The 21,176-nt window shown below is 37.0% G+C and overlaps 1 protein-coding gene across 4 annotated transcripts in view; it reads right to left on the bottom strand.

Moving 5' to 3' along the window:
• Nucleotides 1–21,176, bottom strand: part of MYOM1 (myomesin 1) — an 83,824-nt gene that overhangs the window by 9,480 nt on the left and 53,168 nt on the right. For all 4 annotated transcript variants that reach the window (XM_081951561.1, XM_081951564.1, XM_081951562.1 and 1 more), the window contains 12 exons: nucleotides 20,554–20,668; nucleotides 17,466–17,622; nucleotides 16,451–16,557; nucleotides 14,970–15,014; nucleotides 11,741–11,877; nucleotides 8,108–8,252; nucleotides 4,714–4,773; nucleotides 4,541–4,608; nucleotides 4,006–4,119; nucleotides 2,979–3,066; nucleotides 1,657–1,695; nucleotides 823–928 (listed from right to left, as the gene is read on the bottom strand). In XM_081951561.1, the coding sequence (XP_081807687.1) occupies nucleotides 823–928; nucleotides 1,657–1,695; nucleotides 2,979–3,066; nucleotides 4,006–4,119; nucleotides 4,541–4,608; nucleotides 4,714–4,773; nucleotides 8,108–8,252; nucleotides 11,741–11,877; nucleotides 14,970–15,014; nucleotides 16,451–16,557; nucleotides 17,466–17,622; nucleotides 20,554–20,668 (1,181 nt within the window). The remainder of the gene's footprint in view (nucleotides 1–822; nucleotides 929–1,656; nucleotides 1,696–2,978; nucleotides 3,067–4,005; nucleotides 4,120–4,540; nucleotides 4,609–4,713; nucleotides 4,774–8,107; nucleotides 8,253–11,740; nucleotides 11,878–14,969; nucleotides 15,015–16,450; nucleotides 16,558–17,465; nucleotides 17,623–20,553; nucleotides 20,669–21,176) is intronic.

Here is a 21,176-nt window from a genome sequence, read left to right as displayed (position 1 = left end):
GAAACAAATGTACCAATAAAGAAGAAAATCTGTAGCTCAGGGTCAAAATGAGGGGTCTGCATGAAAACAACCAAGCTCAGAGAGCATCAAGGACCCCTAAAACGGATGTATATAATTTATTACAAGTTTTATTACAGAGATAATATAAATAATAATTTTGCACGCATTGGGAATCTGAATAGATGTTTTACAATTATGTGACAATTGGAGATTTCTCTTCTAGATATATTTCTTTAATTATGTTCCAGAAGAGTTTTTCCAAGTGTACTTAAACTTCAGCTTCTACTCTGCTGCACATGGACATTAAAATAAAAATGATTATGGAAAGTGTCTTTTTAGATCATTGTAGTGCTCTTGTTAGGGTTTCTATAAAAGTTTCTCTTAAACCTTCTCTCATTGATATCACACAGAGAATTTGCAACTCTATTTCCAGAACAGTTATTGTGGAGGCAAAATGGTCATTTAGAACTGCAATGCATAGAATAAGAGTTAGTCCTCCATGCTTCCAGTGCCAAATTTGAAAAATGAAGGATATTGTTAAAGCTTAAAAAATATGTTAAGTGCATATGCATATATGAAATAAGTTTGCTCAACTTCCCCAAGTACTGAGGTATTTCAAGAGTTTAGCCCTTATCAACAATTGGTTGTCTTTGGGAGAAGAAGGTCCACGCCTTTTTTATTCCTTTCCCAAACTTTAAGTTTTCTGTCCCCCATTTTTTGAACCTGAAAATGAATCAGTATAAATATGCCCTACATTTCAACATGTATAGAATTATTCCTGTGGAATGAGGTAAGCAACACTGGCAAGATTTCTTCACTTACTTGTGTGACCAACTCACTTTCAGATCTTCCAAGTAGTAGTTAACAAAGGAGTATAATCTGATGCCCTCTGCTGTGCTCTGAATTTTCAGATCACTTGCAGATAAAGCTGAAAAGCAACACAAGTTTTTAAAGACTTACAGTCATTCATATAGTATACAAATGAATCATTCATTAGCAGTGACGTGCGGTGAGGTTTATGACTGGTGAGGCTGGTGACGTCATCAAATCGCGTGGTTGCTCCGATCGCACAGGCGCAGCCCAAACGGAGAAGTTTCTCTTCTCAGAAATGTCAGAAAGGGACAGACAGACTGCCGCAGCTCCACTGAAAAGACATTTCTGAGAAGAGAAACTTCTCCTTTCTCCTCCTTTCCCTCCCCCCACTTCTAGCACTGATGATGTTACCTAGGCATTTTTTGCATTGGGCGAGCCCGGGATCCTTACAAGGGAATGGGACCACGTGTGCAGGCGGCTCCTCAGCTGCGCACAGCCTCAGATTAGCACAGCCGCGATCTCCTTCCCCTTCACACGTGGTCCCATTCCCCTCCTTCCTAAGCCAACATGAAGGGGACCGCGGCTGCGCTGATCTGAGGCTGGCATTGAGGAGCCGCCTGCACACGTGGTCCCATTCCCCTTGCAAGGATCCCGGGCTAGCCTGATGCAAAAAATGGCGAGATCGGCACACTTGCGGCTGCTGCTGCGATGTCCAGGGAGGCTAAACCACTTTCATGGCTTCCCGGAGTAATTTTTTTTTTTCATGATGAGAGCGGTGAGGCTCTGCCTCCCCTGCCTCCCCTGACTGCACGTCACTGTTCATTAGGAGGAATTAATACTCACCAATCTTTCTGCAAACTTCTGTCATCAAATCTGTAAAAGCTGTGGAAACAAATCCAGAGAAATACTCAGTGCTCTGAGAACATATATTCCTGGTTATGATTGAATATTGCCCTGAGGTCCATTGATTGAGGTAGGAAATTTAAATTTGTTTTTGAAATATGTTACATGTGTTTGATTGAATACAGGCTTGCTTTAATGGCATTTAAATCCCTCTATTTTTTATTTGACCTCAAATCTTTTTAAAACATGTTATTTTTTTCTCTCTCTTCCCCTTTCTGTTTCTTCAATAATCAAGGATGACTTTGAAAGCAGGATCTAAAATAAATCAACATCAGAGTTAAAATAATTGTTGCTGCTACTATAAATAGCTGGATAGATTTATTCTGAGAAAGACCATGATGTACACGTAGAGATCAAGGCCTCTGTCTGCTAATGGCTATAAAGGTCAAGGTGAACACCTTGAATTGTGCCCAGAAGATTGGTAGCCAATACAGAATGTGCTGTTTAGGCATTACATAACCTTTATATCTTGAAGCTTCCAGCAGTGTAGCTATTTCATTTTACACCCAATTGGAATTTCAGGACACTTTTCAACTAAAGCCCATATCCCAGAAATTTGGGAGTTGAAGTCCACGTATCTTAAAGTTGCCAAGCTTGGAAAACATTATTGTATACTAAGTGAACTAATACTGAATGTTAAGTTAACTTGAAGTCTCATTTAATTTTGCAAATAGCTGCTTGGGAGAATAGCATTGTGACATGATTATGAAGTTTTAGGCTATGACTGAAGATCTTCTGTTCTGTTGTAAATTGGATTAATATTGCTAGCAGTATCCAGTGCAATCATAGATTTAAATCTATATATCCTCATCAAAACACAGGTTATCTAGACGGTTTCTTGAAGCCACTGGTGGCATCAGCATTATTTTCCTACTATTGTAACAGAATTCAAAACACAAAATATTTTGCTTAGACATTAACAATTTTATAGTAAGTGATCATTAATCCATACACAAAGCAATTTTAGTGCTCGCAGTCTATTCAGTGGGTTTAGCTAAGAAAGACAAACTCTCTTTTAATAGGTGCATCTACGCTAATCTCAGTCTTAATTCTAGCTATCACGAGGCACCAGGTCTTTGGAACAGAGATAATCTATCCTTCTTATTCTATCACTCAGAACTGCTGATCTAGATTGAACTAGAATACAGTAGTGATGTCTATTCAGAAAATTTCCCACCAAGCAGGGAATAAGTCATTGAAGATTATATTCATGTGTGCATTTGTAGGATTAGCCTACATATTATTTTTCAGAGCACTCTTACCTCCTTCCACAAGCTTCAATATACTTTTGTCCTTTCCTCTTTCATCTTTCAGTATCACTTCGTATATACCAGCATCCTTCTTAGAAAACTGAACAAAATAACATTCATCAAAATATTTAAAACATTCTGTATTTCCTACAAGTAATTTCTACAGCGTGAAGGTCTGGAATCTTGAGACTAAGAGGTAAGGGCAAAAGGGAAAGAGCTGCAAATGTTAAAAGGAACATCGAAGCTTAAAATTAAAAAAAGTTATGTTCTCTGTAGAAGTGACATTATGTATAAGGGCCTGAACATAGAAGACAGAAATTAATCTTCTAGCTTTTATCTGTATCATATTTTATTGTAAATTGCTGGAAAGCTACAGGAGATAATGCAGGGGTGAAGTCTGCTACTGGTTTGTTTCATGCGTGCATGTGCACAGTTGATTGTCGGAACGTAAAAAAAATGCTACCGGTTCGGGTGAACCAGTAGCTCCAATGATCAGCTATGAGACAATCAGCTGTGCCGCACGATTTCTAATCACATGGCACAGCTGGTTGTCGCATAGCTGATTGTCAGAATGTTAAATAATGCTACCAGTTGAGATGAACTGGTAGCATTTTTTTTACTATCGGTTTGGGCGAACTGGTAACATTTTTTACTACCGGTTCAGGCGAACCAGATGAACCGGTAACATTTCTCCCCTGAGTTAATGACATATCAATCTGTTAAGCAAACAGATAAACAATTTTCTCAAAAGACCTTTCCATATTTTTCTAGAGGAAAATGAGAATGCGTTAAAATACACAACTATTCATCTGGCCGTAACAAACACATCTTGTTATACTTTCTTTCTACCATCTTATTTGTTCTTGGTTTCAGACATTGGCTTGTCTTTCGTAACTAATTACGTATTAGCCACTCAGCATCTGAAAAACAAGGCCTTTACGCAAAGAGGAGAAGAACTAGAGATCATCGATTATCTAAAATGTCTGCAAGTTTAGAAATGTTGTCACCTGTAAAGCAGCTATCAAGGGAACTCACTCACCTCTGTTATCAGCAGAGTACATACACCATCCTGAAAATCATGCTTTTCATCAACCATTATCTCTCTGTCATCTTTGTACCAAATAACGTGTGTTTCTTTTTTAATGTTAGCAACCTAGAAAGAAAGTATTATTTGTATTGATAACAAAATCCAACAATCTGGGTAGGAAAGAATCATCTTAGTAAACTATGCATTGGGTAAAGAAGAAACATTCAAGTTTGCTTAATCAGTTTTTTGCATTTTTCCCCCAAGGAAGCATCTTCTATTCTTTTTGTAAAAGGAAAGATCACGGCTCAAATAGTAACTTTTTTATAATGAAGTAAAGAGCTAAGTACTCAAACTTCGAGGCCATTTCAGGTCTGTAACAACACAATATGTATAAATAATGTTTGTGAAGATTGATTCTGTGGTTATTACTTACCATTAGATCTCAAAATAAGAAATTCAAATGCTAGAATACTTGAAATGTATTTTATCATTAAGAAGGCTTTCCCCTCACAACACTAACAAAGCCAAAATCTTTGCTGTTCTTTACCTTGCATTTCAGTAATACATTACATTCAGGGGTAACTTCCCATCCAAGATATTCAACAAAATGTGGACCTGTTTGAAATAATATGCAAAATAAATGCCTTCAAAAATAAAAATTCAGTCAAGTGAATTAAGTTTAAAATATTTTTCTCCATTTTGTATTATGTAATATGTTACCTTGCTTCCTGAACCATTCTTGCCTTTGGAAATCTGCTTCTTTCTGTAATTTCTGGAACACTAGCAATTAAAAAGAATCACACCCAAATCAAAACAATTGGACAATTTAATCATATAAAGTCAAAACAAATACTTTCACAAATGTATAGATAAGTACAGAGAACAATATAGCTTATGAAAGACTACTGCATTTATATGAAATGAAAAGTTAATGTTCCATTGTTACACTGTATAGCTAACCAGACTTCTTCATATTCATCAGAAGAAATTAAAATAGAGGTAGCCATCTTTTAGCAAGTTCCTCATTTAATAAGAGGAATAAAAAAGTAACTTTAAGGTCAATTCTCACATTTATTACTTCAAATGTATGTAAAGCAAAGGAAAATTGAAGTATCATAAGCACAATTGCAGTTTCATTTAGTGACTTAATAACTGAGTTGCTGGCCCAGAATTGTGATTGCTAAATGAAGACTATCTGTACACCTTGACTCTTTCTTTTTTAAAGCTTATCGTCAAAATATTGTTTTTAACACAGCACCCAATCCAGATTCTGATGGAAATGATTTAAAAACTTTTAATGTGCAACTGAAATGCTTCCTCCTCCTGCAAACACTAGACAATTATGTTTTGTCTCTTAAATTTCCTGTTCATAAGTTGTTTTGTAATATAGGAAGCTGCTGTTTGAACAGATCCAACTGAAAATGAGGAACTAGACATAAATATCTTTTGATCCTTATAAATACATTTTTCAGCATTTATAGATTACTTTCTATTAGTATTTATTAGTAAATGATCATCATTATATAGATTAGAATCATTATTAACATATATGTGTTGTTTTTTGAATTCAGCTAAAGTCAATCTAATTTGGATGAATTTCATAGATTTATGAAAAGAAATTTAACTCTTCCAAAATAGACTGAATCCAGATATAGAGTCCTTATAAAACTTTACTGCTATTGACACATTTGATGGGACATTGTAATGATGATGATGGCAGAAATTTGTGATAACTATTACAATTAATGAATTTTAGCAGGCCTATCAAACACAGTTCTTTTTAGGAAGAATATTAAATAATATCAAATGGGCGTGTTCTAAAATTTAAAGTTCCCATTTTTTTTAAACTTTCAGGAACAAAAGAAGAAAAAGATTTCTGAGATTTGAGAAGTTATACGATTGGTTGAGAAAGATTTGCTGGTGGATTCTTTCCACTTTTGCAATACATCAATTGTTTTCAGCTCATTTAGAAATAGCACATTTATGCAATAGCACAATTGCATAGATGTGCTATTTCTAAATGAGCAGAAAACAAAAAAAACAAGTTGTTTTTATTGATCAATTTCTGGAAGTTGAATTGGCTAAAGAGGAGTTAACATTCCTGTAAATTGAATGTAATTATATATAAAAAACAAATATAAAGATGTTGCTGCTTCTTGATCTTAAATGCCATTTAGTGGGAGAGTTTTATTTTTGAACCAAGATTCAGATCTTGAATAAAATAAATAATAGAAAAGGTTGGGTGAAAGTGGCTCTAAATCACTTTGAGTTAAAGCAGACTGTTTTCTTAATCACTCCGAATACAAACTAAATCTTGTAGACTGTACACATTCCTTCAATATTTTTTTTTATAGAGCTGCTCAGTGATACAGGTCATGGTTGTCCCAAAGGTGCTTTTTCTAAAGGAAACTGGACTTTCTGGTTTTTCTTTGAAGATGTTTCGCTTCTCATCCAAGAAACCTCTCAGTTGAGGATGAGAAACGAAATGTTTTCAAAGAAAAGCGAAATGTTTTCAAAGAAAAATCAGAAAGTCCAGTTTTTGCCTCTTGAAAAAATACTTTTGGGACAATTATTTTTCTTATTTATTCCTCTAATTAAACACAGATTAGAATCATTATTAACATATATGTGTTGTTTTTTGAATTCAGCTAAAGTCAATCTAATTTGGATGAATTTCACAGATTTATGAAAAGAAATTTAACTCTTCCAAAATAGACTGAATCCAGATATAGAGTCCTTATAAAACTTTACTATTATTGACACATTTGATGGGACATTGAAATGATGATGATGGCAGAAATTTGTGATAACTATTACAATTAATGAATTTTAGCAGCCTATCAAACACAGTTCTTTTTAGGAAGAATATTAACAGTGACGTGCAGTCAGGTGAGGCAAGTGAGGCACAGCCTCACCGCTCTCATCGTGAAAAAAAAAAGTAAAAGGAAAAAGCTGAGCTAGTTGCTGCCTCACCGTGGATGACTCTGCTTAACCTCACTGGTGCTCTCCCTCCCCAAGTGTAGTGACTTCCTCCCCAGGCCCCCATTCATTTCTCTCTCTCACACACACAGCTGGATAAAACTATATAAAAATCTAGCCCAGCTTCATTGATTACAAGTTTGAAAAGGCAACGTGGCTCCACCTGCAATCAAACTATACTTGGGGAGGGAGAGCACAAGCGACCACTGAGGAGACCACAGGAGGAGGCAGGAAGCCAGGCAAAGAGCCATGCTGTAGTACACACACTCCCCCCCCCCAGCCTCTTTCTTTTGGAAGGCTCGGCTCGGCTCCCCTCCGGCTTCTCTGCCTCTCCTCTCACCCCAGCCTGCCAGCAGGAGGTGGTGGGTGGGCTTTATTGTGTTCCAGGCATTTCCCACCCAGACAGCAGGCTGCATTTGCAATGGTGGAGGTGTTTGGGAAAGGCAGCAGGGGAATGGGGTGGTGGTGGTGGCAGAGGAGCTGCTTTCAAGCCACTGGAAAAGATATCCAATCCACTTCTGTGTGTGTGGGGGGGGGGTTGTTTGAGAGTGAGTGAGAGAGGGAAGGGGTAGGAGAGATAGTCCAATCCAACTTCTGTGTGTGTGTGTGTGTGTGTGTGTGTGTGTTTGAGAGAGGGGGAGGAAGGGAGAGAGGGAGGAAGGAGGGGAAGGGAGAAGAAAAAGAAAAAAAAGAAGGAGCAAAGGAGAAAAACAAATGCTGTCGCTTTAAATTGGAACTGAGCATGCCTGGCTGTGGAATTCTGGGAGTTGAAGTCCACAAGTCTAAAAATATTTGAAACTCAGCACTGTGTCAGTGCCTCACCAGTCATAAACCTCACCGCACGTCACTGAATATTAAATAATATCAAATGGGCGTGTTCTAACATTTAAAGTTCCCATATTTTTTTAACTTTCAGGAACAAAAGAAGAAAAAGATTTCTGAGAAAAAATACTTTTGGGACAATTATTTTTCTTATTTATTCCTCTAATTAAACACAGAATGAATTAACTAAATAAGGATCCGAAAAGATAGGACATCAACATTATTCCAAGTTTATCAAGTATTTCAGTGTTTTCAACTAATAAATTTTAGACTGTAGTCTTTTTAAAAAGAAAAATAAATTAGAAGGTCTTACCATCACCAATTAACACCAAACTGGATTGATTGGTTGCTTTTCCATCTTGAAGTTGAAAGGTATACGTACCTTCATCCACATCATCAAGTTTATCCATAAACATTTCAATCATACCAGAATTATGATCAATCTTCATCTTGTATTTCTTTAATAACAAAGTTTAAAAGAGAAATTTCATTTTCCAATCTGGAAATATTTTTTTTTCTGAGCCTTCAAACAGTTTGATAGCAATTTCCAAAGATATTAAAACGTAATGTAATTGCTCCATTTCATAACCACATTGACCTGGCTTTGGGCACATGTGCAAATTTCACCTGAATGAAACTCAGGAAAAAGAAATTGGCAAATAAACACAAATATACGTAGCACTAAGTGACCAGCTATTATGCCAACCTGAAAGTAACTCTCCTTACAAATAAAAGTTTGAGTAAATACGTAAGCATAAAGGGCATTGAAACAGAGGAAAACGATCGACTTAAAATGCAGGAGGAGGAGCAGGAAGAGATTCTGAATTTGATCCAGTGGCAAGGCAGCATTTGTGTTACTCCTTCAGATATTCTTGGGTATATGAACCACAGTGCATGATCCTGGTTACCCTCAATTTCAAAGTCCCCCTCTCCTAACCATTGTGTCTTAACTACTCTTGCAGTGCTACCCATCACCACAAAAATTAAAAACAAAACTAGTTTAATAATAAAAAATACAATAATATAAGAAGCTTTTCTGCCTAGAAAAGCAATTTACTGTCAAACAATGGGATATAAATTTAGAAATAAAAAGTTTAGGGGTGTATGAAGAATAAGTAATAACTGTTTGCCAGTAATATCTGATAGAAGAGATAGGAAATGGTTATAGTAAAGAACTGTGGAAAGAAAGAAGAGAAGAGAAAAAAAATGCATCTTGAGCCTCTGTCAAACACCCTCCCTGGCCACGCCCACTATGGCCACACCCACCCCGGGCCTCCAAGGTCAAACACAACCCTGATGCGGCCCTCAATGAAATCGAGTTTGACAGCCCTAAGGCTGTCTTCCCCTAAACCTTCCCCTAGACCAGTGGTCGGCAAGCCGCGGCTCGCGAGCCAAATAAGGCTCTTCTGTGTGCCGGGCGCCCGCTTCCCTCCCTCCTCTCGGGCTTTGGAGGGAAGCTTCTGCAAAAGCCCGGGCATGACAAGTCTCCCAGGCTGTAATTTTCCACGGCGTGGAGCAGCGGCGAGATTCTGGGCGGCGAGCGATGATTCCGGGGGCCATCAGTGGGGGGGGCAGGGTCCCCCCTCGCGTTCCTCATCTTCCCGGATGGCCCCTGGAATCATCGCTCGCCGCGCAGAATCTCGCCGCTGCTCCACGCCGTGGAAAACAGGCGCGTTCGCACAGCTCGGCAAATTAAAGCCTGGGAGACTTGTTGTCACTCGCCTTTGCAGAAGCTTCCCTCCGAAGCATTCCGAGGGAGGGCTGTAAACTTCCCTCTGAAGTCTTGGGAAGTTCTGAGGAGCCCCCCAAGGCAAAACGCCACTGCCAGGTAGTTAAAAGTACGTCTCTGATTCGTCTCTGTCAGTCTCTCTCTGATTCCCTCTCTCACTCCCTCTCTCTGTTCCTCTCTCTGTCTGTCTGTCTCACTCACACACACACACACTGTGGTCACCTTGTTGATCACAATGTGTGTGTGTGTGTGTGAGTGAGACAGACAGACAGAGAGAGGAACAGAGAGAGGGAGTGAGGGAGGGAATCAGAGAGAGACTGACAGACACACACAGACACACACAGAGAGACAGAGACAGAGAGTGGGAGGGAGGGAGAGAAAGATAGACAGACAGAGAGAGAGACACACACAGAGTGAGTGATTAAGTGAATGAGTGAGAGACAGACACACCCACATACACAGAGTGACAGAGAGAGAGGAAGGGAGGGGAGAGAGACAGAGGGAGAGACAGAGACAGACACACACACACACACAGAGTGACAGAGATGGGGGAAGGAGGAGAGAGAGACAGAGATACAGAGAGAGAGACAGACAGATAGACACCCAGAGAAAATGACAGAGGGAGACAGAGAGGGAGGGAGGGAGAGAGAGACATTTTAAAAATGCGGCTCTCCAAATAAATTTCAATCGTGGTTTTGGCGAGATTTGGCTCAGTTGAAAAAAAAGGTTGCCTACCACTGTCCTCTGTGATTGCAGGGGATGAAAAAGAAATGAGCATAGCAGTTTCCAGTTGTTTTGGGAACAATTCCACTTTGTACTTGGCTCTGGGTTTGGAGGACAGAATAGGAAATCAGGTGTCTCTAGTTCAAACACAGTAGCAGACTAAATTGTATCACCCAAATTAGATTTATAGATGTATCAACAGAGGATCCAATGCTGATATTGTGTGTGGTGGAAAAAGTATAAAAGACAAACCTCTCACAATGTCACAGTAAAATCCAGACTGATATATTTTCATATATTGGTGTTTTTGATTTTATTTAAGATACTAGCTGATAGCATTGCCTGGGTATTTATTTATAGGGGGAAATGTCTGGACCAAACGTAATTCCTAATGTTGGATTATCCTCCTTACCGGAGGGAGCTCCCTTGTAGAGTAATGTGAAGCCGTTACCATGGTAACTCCACTGCACTGTACAATAGAAGCCATTTTATGGCAGTACAGTAGAAGCCATTTTAAGGCACAACAGGCTGTATCTTAACAGAACACATACCCCGAGGGGTGTTAGGGGTGTCTTACCCCACAGTATTTTTTCCAGAGAGTAAGTCATCTGTGTACCAAGTTTGCTTGAAATTGCTTGAGGCGTTCCAGAGTTATGTTGGAACACACACACACACACACACACACACACACACACACAGAGCCATTTATATATATATATATATATATATATATATATATATATATATATATATATATATATAGATATAGATATAGATATAGATATAGATATAGATATAGATATAGATATAGATATAGATATAGATATAGATATAGATATAGATATAGATATAGATATAGATATAGATATATAGATATATAGATATATATAGAAGATTTAAGGCCATAATAGTTTAATTATATCCTATTCTTCTAATATTGTACCCAGCCTATCATGCATCACAAGTATAAAGATATAGGATAGAATAAAATATACACTACAATAAAATATACAATATTCAACAATATAGGTAGTTCTCAACATACGACCACAATTAAGTCCAAAATTTCTGTTGTTAAGTTAAACATTTGTTAATTGAGTTTTGCCATGTTTTACAGTCTTTCTTGCCACAGTTGTTAAGTGAATCATTGCAGTTGATAACTTAGTAACCCGGTTGTTAAGTGAACCTGACTTCCACATTATCTTTGCTTGTGAGAAGGTTGCAAAAAGGGATCATATGACCTTGGGACACAGCAATGGTCAAAATATGAAACAGTTTCCAAGGGTCTGGATTTTGATCACATGATCATGGGATTGTTGCAAAAGTGGTAACTGTGAAAAATGGTCATGTCACATTTTTCAGTGCCGCTGTAATTTTGAAAGGTCACAAAATGAAGTGTTGTAAGTTAAGGACTACCTGTATGTTTGAATTCTAAATTTTAAAATTCAGTAATAGCAAGCAATCATTTTCTGATAGGATCAATCATTAGCTTACCTCTCCATTGAAAATTTCCTTATCATTAAATACAAAGTTGACTTTGGCATTACTAGACAATTTCTCAGCTTGCAGCCAGAATCGCACCTGACCCTTCTCCAAAATTTCAACTGCCAATTCAGACTTAAGAGGAACAACTGCAATAAAGAAAAACAATGTCAAAAAGAATTTTCATTGGGTTTATAAACATGCTGTTTCCCAATATATGCTTGGACAATTTCTTATTGAATGGCTATCTGAAAATGTATGCTTTTTCCCCCTGTATATCTTATTTGGTGCAATGATTTAATTGCACTAAATAGTTCATTTTGTTTGAGAGATAGAATTTTTTCATCTGCTATGATTTATCTGCAGATGGTTTTTGAAATAGATGATGCTTGATTCTAACATACAATATAACGTAATTCAAATAAGTGGGTAAACAAGTATACTATTTGGAATCCATATACTTGTTTTATAAGTAAAAGATGGCAATTACATATCTTGCACTAACAGATATTTCTTCCCTGAATTTTGTATACTCTAATTTTATTAGAAATGTGAGATTTGCTTTTGCTATTAGTGTCAGAATCATTTTTGCAATCCTGTAAAAATTACAGGATTAATAAGTTAACAAGATTGTATGGTAATAAGTCTCTAACAAATATGTGTATGCCTTTGCATGTTTTCCCTATACCTAGATACATCATGCAAACAGTATACTGTATATTTTACAAATATGAGATATATGTGAAGTTATCTATATTGTTCATATATTGTTCGTAAGATTCCCAGTTAGACCTGCAAACCCACAGTTTATACATAGAAGGATGTGACACTGCCCTTCAATCATGAATTTGTTGCTTCTACTCTTATTTGTTGCAAGCAGAGCCAAATCAAACAGCTCTTTCAGATACATTTCCCCTTTTTCTATTCACGACGATAGCAATATTGCTGAATTTGCTATTGCATAACTTTCCTGTGCAAATTAGCTCCCTGGTAAAATATGCAGAGATGATGAAACATGCATGGGAAAGTCACAACAAAAGTTCTGCTTAAATCACAACAGGATTGTGCACATTTTACCAATTCTCTCCTGTTGTTCGCCTCTCTCCGGAAGCCCATGCTATAGATGTCAATATCAGTAACTATTGTTGATCTGTACCAGTGATAATGTCTTCAGGATTAGGTACTGCACTTTCTGAATTCACAGCTGCTGTTACTTCCTTCTCTTACACTCTACTGACCATTGTTTCTCTGTAGCTCCTCCTTTTAAGCAGGGTTAAAAATGGCATCTGTCATGTTCTTCATAAACTAGGAGTTATGCGGGTACTAAAAGACTATCACACTTGTAATGTGTTATTTTGTGAGGACGGATCTTTTTTCTAAAGCAACACTGATGGCGAAAAATAATCCTGAAAAACTACATGGAAGCATCGTGACTACTTTTCCCTGGTAGAAAATGTAATATGAGGTTTGCCTGGAGAACTGAGGATGGAATTGGTGCAGGAGCAGTGATCTGTGGCTCTTTCCAATTCACCATTTGAATAACTCTGTTATTTTGGTCTTGCTGAAGAAAGTCTTATAGTTGTTGATAACTTATTCTCAAAAATAAATCCTCCTCGCTCACTTTATTAAACATCCCAGATAATAGCTTGAAATTGATCTATACTAGTCTCCCTTTATTTCTTTGTTGGTAAAATATCAATTCAACACAAAAATAGTTTGTTGCAAAAGCGACTGCCTGCAAAGGTTCCTGGATTGGGGCTGAAAGGCAAAAACGGAAACAGTATGCTCCTTCCCATATTTGGATAGACCAGGTTCCCCTGACAGACTGGTCTCAACAGAAACATTTCATCCCAGATAAGCTTAAATTAATTTTGAAATACATTTAGTCTGAGACATAATGAAACCTATTTACTTTATAGTCAACTACATTATGGTACAGCAGTGTAAATTGTATAAACTTGTTTAATCTGTAACGTTATTTCGCATCCCCAGCAGGGTATAAGAAGAGGGGTGTTTTGCAGAAGTAGAACAGCATAAACAGTCCCCAAATTTAGATTCTGTCTGGCATCACATCTCCTTGGAAACTGCAGCACAGCCCAAGGAATCTGCTGCAATAGCTCTGTTGCAAAAGAATCCAAGGTACTGAGGAAATAGGACAGATAATCACTTAATTTTGGTTTTCTGTTCCTTGTGATCCTTTAGAGCAGGAACACAAACTACAATGGCAAATGGTAACCTAACATGTTCTTTCTTTTGTATAAGAACCACGGGAAGAATGGGAGAGCCTGAAAAATTCATTGCAAGAAAACAAAGTACTTTTCACCTGTTCTGAAATCTACTTGTGTAAGAAGATTCAATCCTATCATCTCATGTAACTTCTAGATCCAATCAACTGTAAAGCCACGTGTGCTAGTACTTACATCAGTCCATAGTTATTTTACTTGTCGTTTACTGTCAGAACTGTGGCAATTTTAAGCTCTTATATATAATTAGCTCTGAATATTTTAGGCTAAAATAGAACAGAAAGAAAGTCTAAAATCCAGAATTAGAATGGAAAACACTTAAAACTACTGAAAGTTTGGAAACCTGTTCTACCATAAAGCATAAAATAAACAAGATACAAATTCAAAATATATGAAACATTATTTTAAAATGGTAAGACAAAGAAGGTTGATTCTTAATACTCTTTGGGACATCTAAATATATTTGCTAAAAACATCTGAAGGCATTCTGAGTAATCAAAGTACCAGTCTCCAGGGTTCAAAAGGGCATTGCTATATATGGGATTAGGCATTCAGAACATAAGAATCTGTCAGCAACAGGACCTCCACTTTTTCCCCCAGGAGTGGTTTTCATTTCACTATTTTATAAACTGCTATCTACAAATGCCAGTTCTAAAATACTCATAGCAAATAGCAACACCTAGCTGACCTTGATTGATCTTGGAAAACAAGCAGGGTTAGATTTTTTTTTAATACTTGGAAGTTACCTGGGAGACCTTCTGGGAATACTGGGTCTGTAGACTAGATTAGGAAGTTGAAAATACTTCCTCAAAAAAGACTGGCAAATTACCTGTATACAGTATCAATGTCAAGAAATCCCATGGGCAATCAAACTCAGAGAGCACCAAGAACTTCACTTTCCTATTGTAACCAGTGCAAGGGAGACTGACATTATTTTGCTAAAATATGTCAGAAATACAAATGCTGTATAGAGCTCATCTTTATTTTTCTTTACTTACCAGGAAACTTGTGGTCATGACTGAGTGCAAGCAGACGCTTCATTTCTGCAAAGCAATATAGTATCGGGGTAAGAAAAGCCATATTTTGGTGCATATATACAGAGATAGATGATAGATAGATAGATGGATGGATGGATGGATGGATGGATGGATGGATGGATGGACGGACAGACAGATAGATAGACAGATAGATGGATGATACACAGACAGACAGACAAATAAACACATTGAGTAATAACATAAAACAAAATTGAGACTTCCAGTCATTTTCAAGGGTAATATAATATTTGATGGATGGATGGATGGATGGATGGATGGATGGATGGATGGATGGATGGATGATAGATTGAGAGAGTGAGAGTGAGAGAGAGTTTGATCTAGTGGTTATGACACCAGGCTACAAATCAGGAGACCCACCTTAAGTATGAAAGTTGACTAGGCCAGTCACTCTCTCACAGCCCAACCTACCTCACAGGCTTGTTGTTGTATGGGAAATAAGAGGATGAAGGAGTATTAAGTATGCTGTCTACCTTGAATTATTTATAAAAATAACAAAGGCAGAATATAAATATATAAATGGTCCCATATTTTATTTTTATGATTGTTCATAGTCTCATGTTTATTTTGAAATTTCAATGGTGAAAAGAGTACGGTTCTACATTTAGGCAACAAAAACGGAATGCACAGGTACAGTATAGGTGGTACCGTGCTCAATAGTAGTAACTGTGAGAGGGATCTTGGAGTCCTAGTGGACAACCATTTAAATATGAGCCAGCAGTGTGCAGCAGCTGCCAAAAAAGCCAACACAGTTCTAGGCTGCATCAACAGAGGGATAGAATCAAGATCACGTGAAATGTTAATACCACTTTACAATGCCTTGGTAAGGCCACACTTGGAATACTGCATTCAGTTCTGGTCGCCACAATGTAAAAAAGATGTGGAGACTCTAGAAAGAGTGCAGAGAAGAGCAACAAAGATGATTAGGGGACTGGAGACTAAAACATATGAAGAACGGTTACAGGAACTGGGTATGTTTAGCTTAAGAGAAAGAAGGACTAGGGGAGACATGATAGCAGTGTTCCAATATCTCAGGGGTTGCCACAAAGAAGAGGGAGTCAAACTATTCTCCAAGGCACCTGAGGGCAGAACAAGAAGCAATGGGTGGAAACTAATCAAGGAGAGAAGCAACTTAGAACTGAGGAGAAACTTCCTGACAGTTAGAACAATTAATCAGTGGAACAGCTTGCCTCCAGAAGTTGTGAATGCCCCAACACTGGAAGTCTTTAAGAAGATGTTGGATAGCCATCTGTCTGAAATGGTATAGGGTTTCCTGCCTAGGCAGGGGGTTGGACTAGAAGACCTCCAAGGTCCCTTCCAACTCTACTATTGTATTGTATTGTATTGAAATGTATCTTGATTTGCATTTATTATCAGAGACAAAGATCAGGACTGACATGTAGAAAAAGCATTTTGGTTCTCACCTTCCTCATCTATTGTATAGCTTGATGAGACACCGTCTGTCTCAGTTACAGCACAGGAATATATACCTAAATCTTCTTCATTAAGATCTTTAAATATTGCTTTGGACCTTTAAGACAAAAAAATGTTGAAAGAAGAGACAGGGGTTTCAAAAAATATAAAAGAAACTCCACTTACATTTACTATAGTTTACATTTCCTAACTCAATGCTCTGTTGTTATGTTGGGTTTCAGAACACAAATTCTCCACCAGCATGGTCCATCCTGACAATTTGAAGAGTTAAACCCAATATACTCAGAAAGCACGAGGCTGGCAAATATTGCTGTGTTTAATAGGCATGTGCTGAAGAACTGCTAACACAGGATTTACAATCTATTTTTCAAATGGACAGACCAAATAATTGAAAGGTAGCCTCGTGTAAGTAATGTTTTAAAAAACACCACAGATTGATAACCAGAGATAGCAAGTATAAGAAGAGGCTATATGGAAGATCTGTGGATGTTTTTTCTCACTGATCCAGCCAAACATAGTATAAGCCACAAAGAGAAAAACAAATAGCCATAATATGGATGGAATCCATTAGATTTTCATCTGAGAGGAATCCATAACAGCTGTGGTGGACTAGAGGTGGAGCTCTTGCCTCACAATCAGGAGGTTGTGAGTTCGATTTTAGGTAGAGGCAGATGTAGGGTTGGACTAGATGATCTGCAAGGTCCCTTCCAACTCAGTTAATCTGTTATTTCTGTTACCTTTGAACGAAATACAGATTTAGAACAATCATTCTACTGAATTATATCTCATATATTGAATCAGAATGTGCAAAGCTGGCAGATTTATTTCTTCTTTTTTCTCAGCACAGATCTCAATTCTCCTGAAGGTTGGGGGCTTATAATGCAGGGAAAAGGAGGTGAGAGGAAACTTTATTGGTACAACAGGTAAAGTCCCCGTACATGAATCAAAATTGCAAATGAAATAACACATAACATACAAGTATAAAATATTTATAGTAATTCTTACTTTCCACCTTTGGTATCAATGGCTAATCGAGAGTCATCATCAATTGGTTCATAATTTTTGGACCAAATAAATTTGGAATCTGGAGTCCCCTCATCACAGTCAAAATTCAGTGAAATTACTCCATCGTCATCAACGTCAGCCACAATTTCTTTTGTACCTGAAATGTGAAAAAAAGCATAAAGGCAGGGAGGAAGAAAGGGAGGGAGGGAGGGAAAGAAGGAAGGAAGGAAGGAAAGAAAGAAAGAAAGAAAGAAAGAAAGAAAGAAAGAAGGGAAGGAAGGAAGAAAAGATATCAAATGATTAAGTTTCCATCAGACTGTGAATCTGTAGACTATCCATGCATAATTTAATATTTTAAATTATTCACTGATATATTAACAGACAACAACCAATGTTATTTAGAAGATCGTAGCATCCTTCAATAAAACAGAAATAAAAGGACAAGTAGAGGCACAAAAATCAACTTTAATAAAATGGTTTTGCAAAATTGCAAAAGCTGAAAAACCAATTTGCGTGGCAGAAAGGCACTTGATTCATTACAACATAGTCGGATCATCTAATGTTTGGAAACAACTGGTGTCAATAAAAACAATACAAACAAGTGTTTATAGAAAAAATAATGAAGGCAGAATTGGTGGTTGGTATGAAAAATATGAACTTGTTAACATTAGGAGTGGCATGTTTCATGGCAATTCATTATCACCCTTACTATTTGCCATTGCTGTGATCCCACTTTCAGTGACTTTGAAGAAAACAAATCTTACTATCCAATAGCAAATTATGCTAATAAAATCTCCACATATGCTTTATATGAATGTTCCAAAGCTTTATGGAAAATCAGAAATTGAAATCTAATCATGGACAACTACCTTTTTGTTTTAGCACAGATATAGTAATGGAATTTGGTCTAGAGAAATATGCTACTATAGTAGTAAAGTAAATTAGTAATGACATTGAAATGGCAAATGGCCAAACCATCATGAGCCACCAGAATGAAACCTGTATGTATTTTGTATATATGAGTATATGCAAGTATATTTGACAGCAGGTTTGCCTGGTGGTTAAGGCACCAGGCTAGAAAATAGGAGAGAGTGAGTTCTAGTCCCACTTTAGGCATGAAAAGCTGGCTGGGTAACCTTTGGCCACTCATTCTGTCTCAGCCCAACTCACCTCACAAGTTTGTTGTTGTGGGGAAAATAGCAGGAGGAAGGACTATTGTGTTTGTTCACCACCCTGAGTTGTTAACAACAACAACAACAATAATGGCAGGATATAAATAAATAAAAATAAAATAAAAAACTGGCATTTCAATAACTGACAGTTCACTAACATCAAACATTGAACAATTTAAAAAATGCAATTACTAAAGAATACACCCAGTGAATGAGAAAACTGCTATGGACAAAAATGAATGGTGGAAACATCATTGAAGCCATCAATATATGGATCCTCTCTGTGATATAATATGATAAACTGCTGGAATTATCAATTGGACACAAGCAGAACTGGACAGTTTAGACCCATAAAGAAGAAGAAAATCTGTGTCTACATCCCCATAGTGATATTGATAAATTATTTCAGACTCGCAGAAATGGATCAACTCTAACAAACTGTTTTAAGGAAGAAAAGCATATATTGGCTGATTATGTAAAAGACAGCCAGGAACAAGCATTGACCAAGTTAAAAAGCACAGTGAGACATGGACATCGAAATAATATAATAAAATCATGAACAGAATGTTGGCAAGGAAAAGTACCACAATCAATTTCTACAAAAGATCAGGAGGAAGGTCGATAAAGATAAAACCTGATAATTGCTTACAACTGAAACATTTAAAAAGGCTTGATTTTTGCCGTTCAAGAGCAAGACCTTCAAACTAAAGCAATCAAGATCAAAACTGAAAGATCATCAAATGATTCAAAGTGCAGATTGTGCAAAGAAGCCGAAAAAATCATACACTCAATTCATGCACGAAGATTGCATTAACTGCTTAGAAACAATGATATAATACAGTCACCAAAATGATTCACTGGAATATCTGTCAAAATTATTGTGTGCCAGAAATGAAAAATTAGTGGAGATACACACACACACGCGCGCGCGCGCGCGCACACACACACACACACACACTGATAAAGTTTTGGCTCGCAACCCACCAGAGTTAAACTGATTGAAAGGAGGAAGTTATAGATAACTGATGTAGCAATACTAGAAGACATAGAATTGGAGATCACAAAGTGTTAAGATCTGAAAATCAAAAGGGAAATTTTATGGCATAAACTAAGGAGGAACCTAGTGGTTTTTAGCACACTAGATGTTATATCAAAACATGTTGGATGGCACTTAGAAAATCTGCACATTGACAAAATTTCTGTCAGTTACAAAAGGTCATGCTTCAAGGAGCAGTTTCCAAAAGAGAAATTCCTCGGTTATGTTTCCATAATATTGGCAATGTTATGAAAACTGGTAAGTAATCTATGTTTCATCCCTATCATCTTTGCTTTTGTTTTGCTTGAAAGGACCATACAAAAATAAACTTATTTATATGGTCTTTCTATAGGAGGTCAATGGCCTTTATATTACTCTACAATTCCTCTGAAGCTTTCTTGCTTATGCATCAGATATTCCAGGAATTGACAAATATGAGGCCTTCATCTAGAAGAGGAAAGGAAATAGTAGTTACAGTCTACTTATATGAAACATGTTAGTTTTCTTTTAATAACTATAATAAATTAAATTAAATTTGTGCCACTGTATGTTGTCAATCGGGAAATGTGGTGGCTCAGTGGCTAAGACGCTGAGCTTGGCGATCAGAAAGGTTGGCAGTTTGGCAGTTCAAATCCCTAGCGCCGCATAATGGAGTGAGCTCCCATTACTTGTCCCAGTTTCTGCTAACCTAGCAGTTCGAAATCATATAAAAATGCAAGTAGAAAAATAGGAACCACCTTTGGTGGGAAGGTAATAGCATTCTGTGTGCTAGAGTCAGGAACGGCTAGCACATATGTATGAGGGGAACCTTTATCTTTATGTTGGCAATCACTCTAATATATATTTAAACTCTTATTTTTATCAAGCAAAATCAATAAACCTGGTCGGGTTTCTGCTGTTACAGGGTCAGTAAGATCTGATGGTTTCCCAACTCCAACTTTATTTGCTGCTCGTACACGGAATACATAACTGGTGCCTTCTTTGAGGCCACTTATCTAGAAGACATCAATATAGAGAAATCACCTATGAAAATGTTTCTTACACATATGAAAATGATACAGAATTAATTAAAGTCACTTGAGTCAATAAGTAAATATAGTAATAAGGTTTACTTAGGGTACCAGATAATTTCTACAAACCTAATCAAACTTCATGCTTTTCCTACTTATAGGTATATTCTGCACTGGGCTGGAATAGGAATTTACAATTAAACCAGACATCACTGGGAAAAACTGTTCATGGACTACAAATGCCACAAGCAGTAAATATATACTTATTTTAAAATCAAACATTAATATAACAAGTAATAAAATATATACATGATTGATCCAATAAAAGACCACAGTGGCAATCACTGTAATATTGCCATGAATATGTTCTCTTTTTATATTATTAATTACTACTATACTTAGTTATTCTTTTTTTCTTGATATATGTAAACAAAAATGAAGAGAAAAACAAGATAAGTAGAAACCTTATTGTCCTGAGTATTTATTCGTTCAA

This window comes from Natrix helvetica, assembly GCF_964273705.1.
Source record: "Natrix helvetica genome assembly, chromosome: 4".
In the NCBI taxonomy this organism is placed as follows: domain Eukaryota; kingdom Metazoa; phylum Chordata; class Lepidosauria; order Squamata; family Natricidae; genus Natrix; species Natrix helvetica.
Note: the sequence above shows the minus strand (reverse complement) of the source record. Positions and strands in the feature narration are given on the sequence as shown.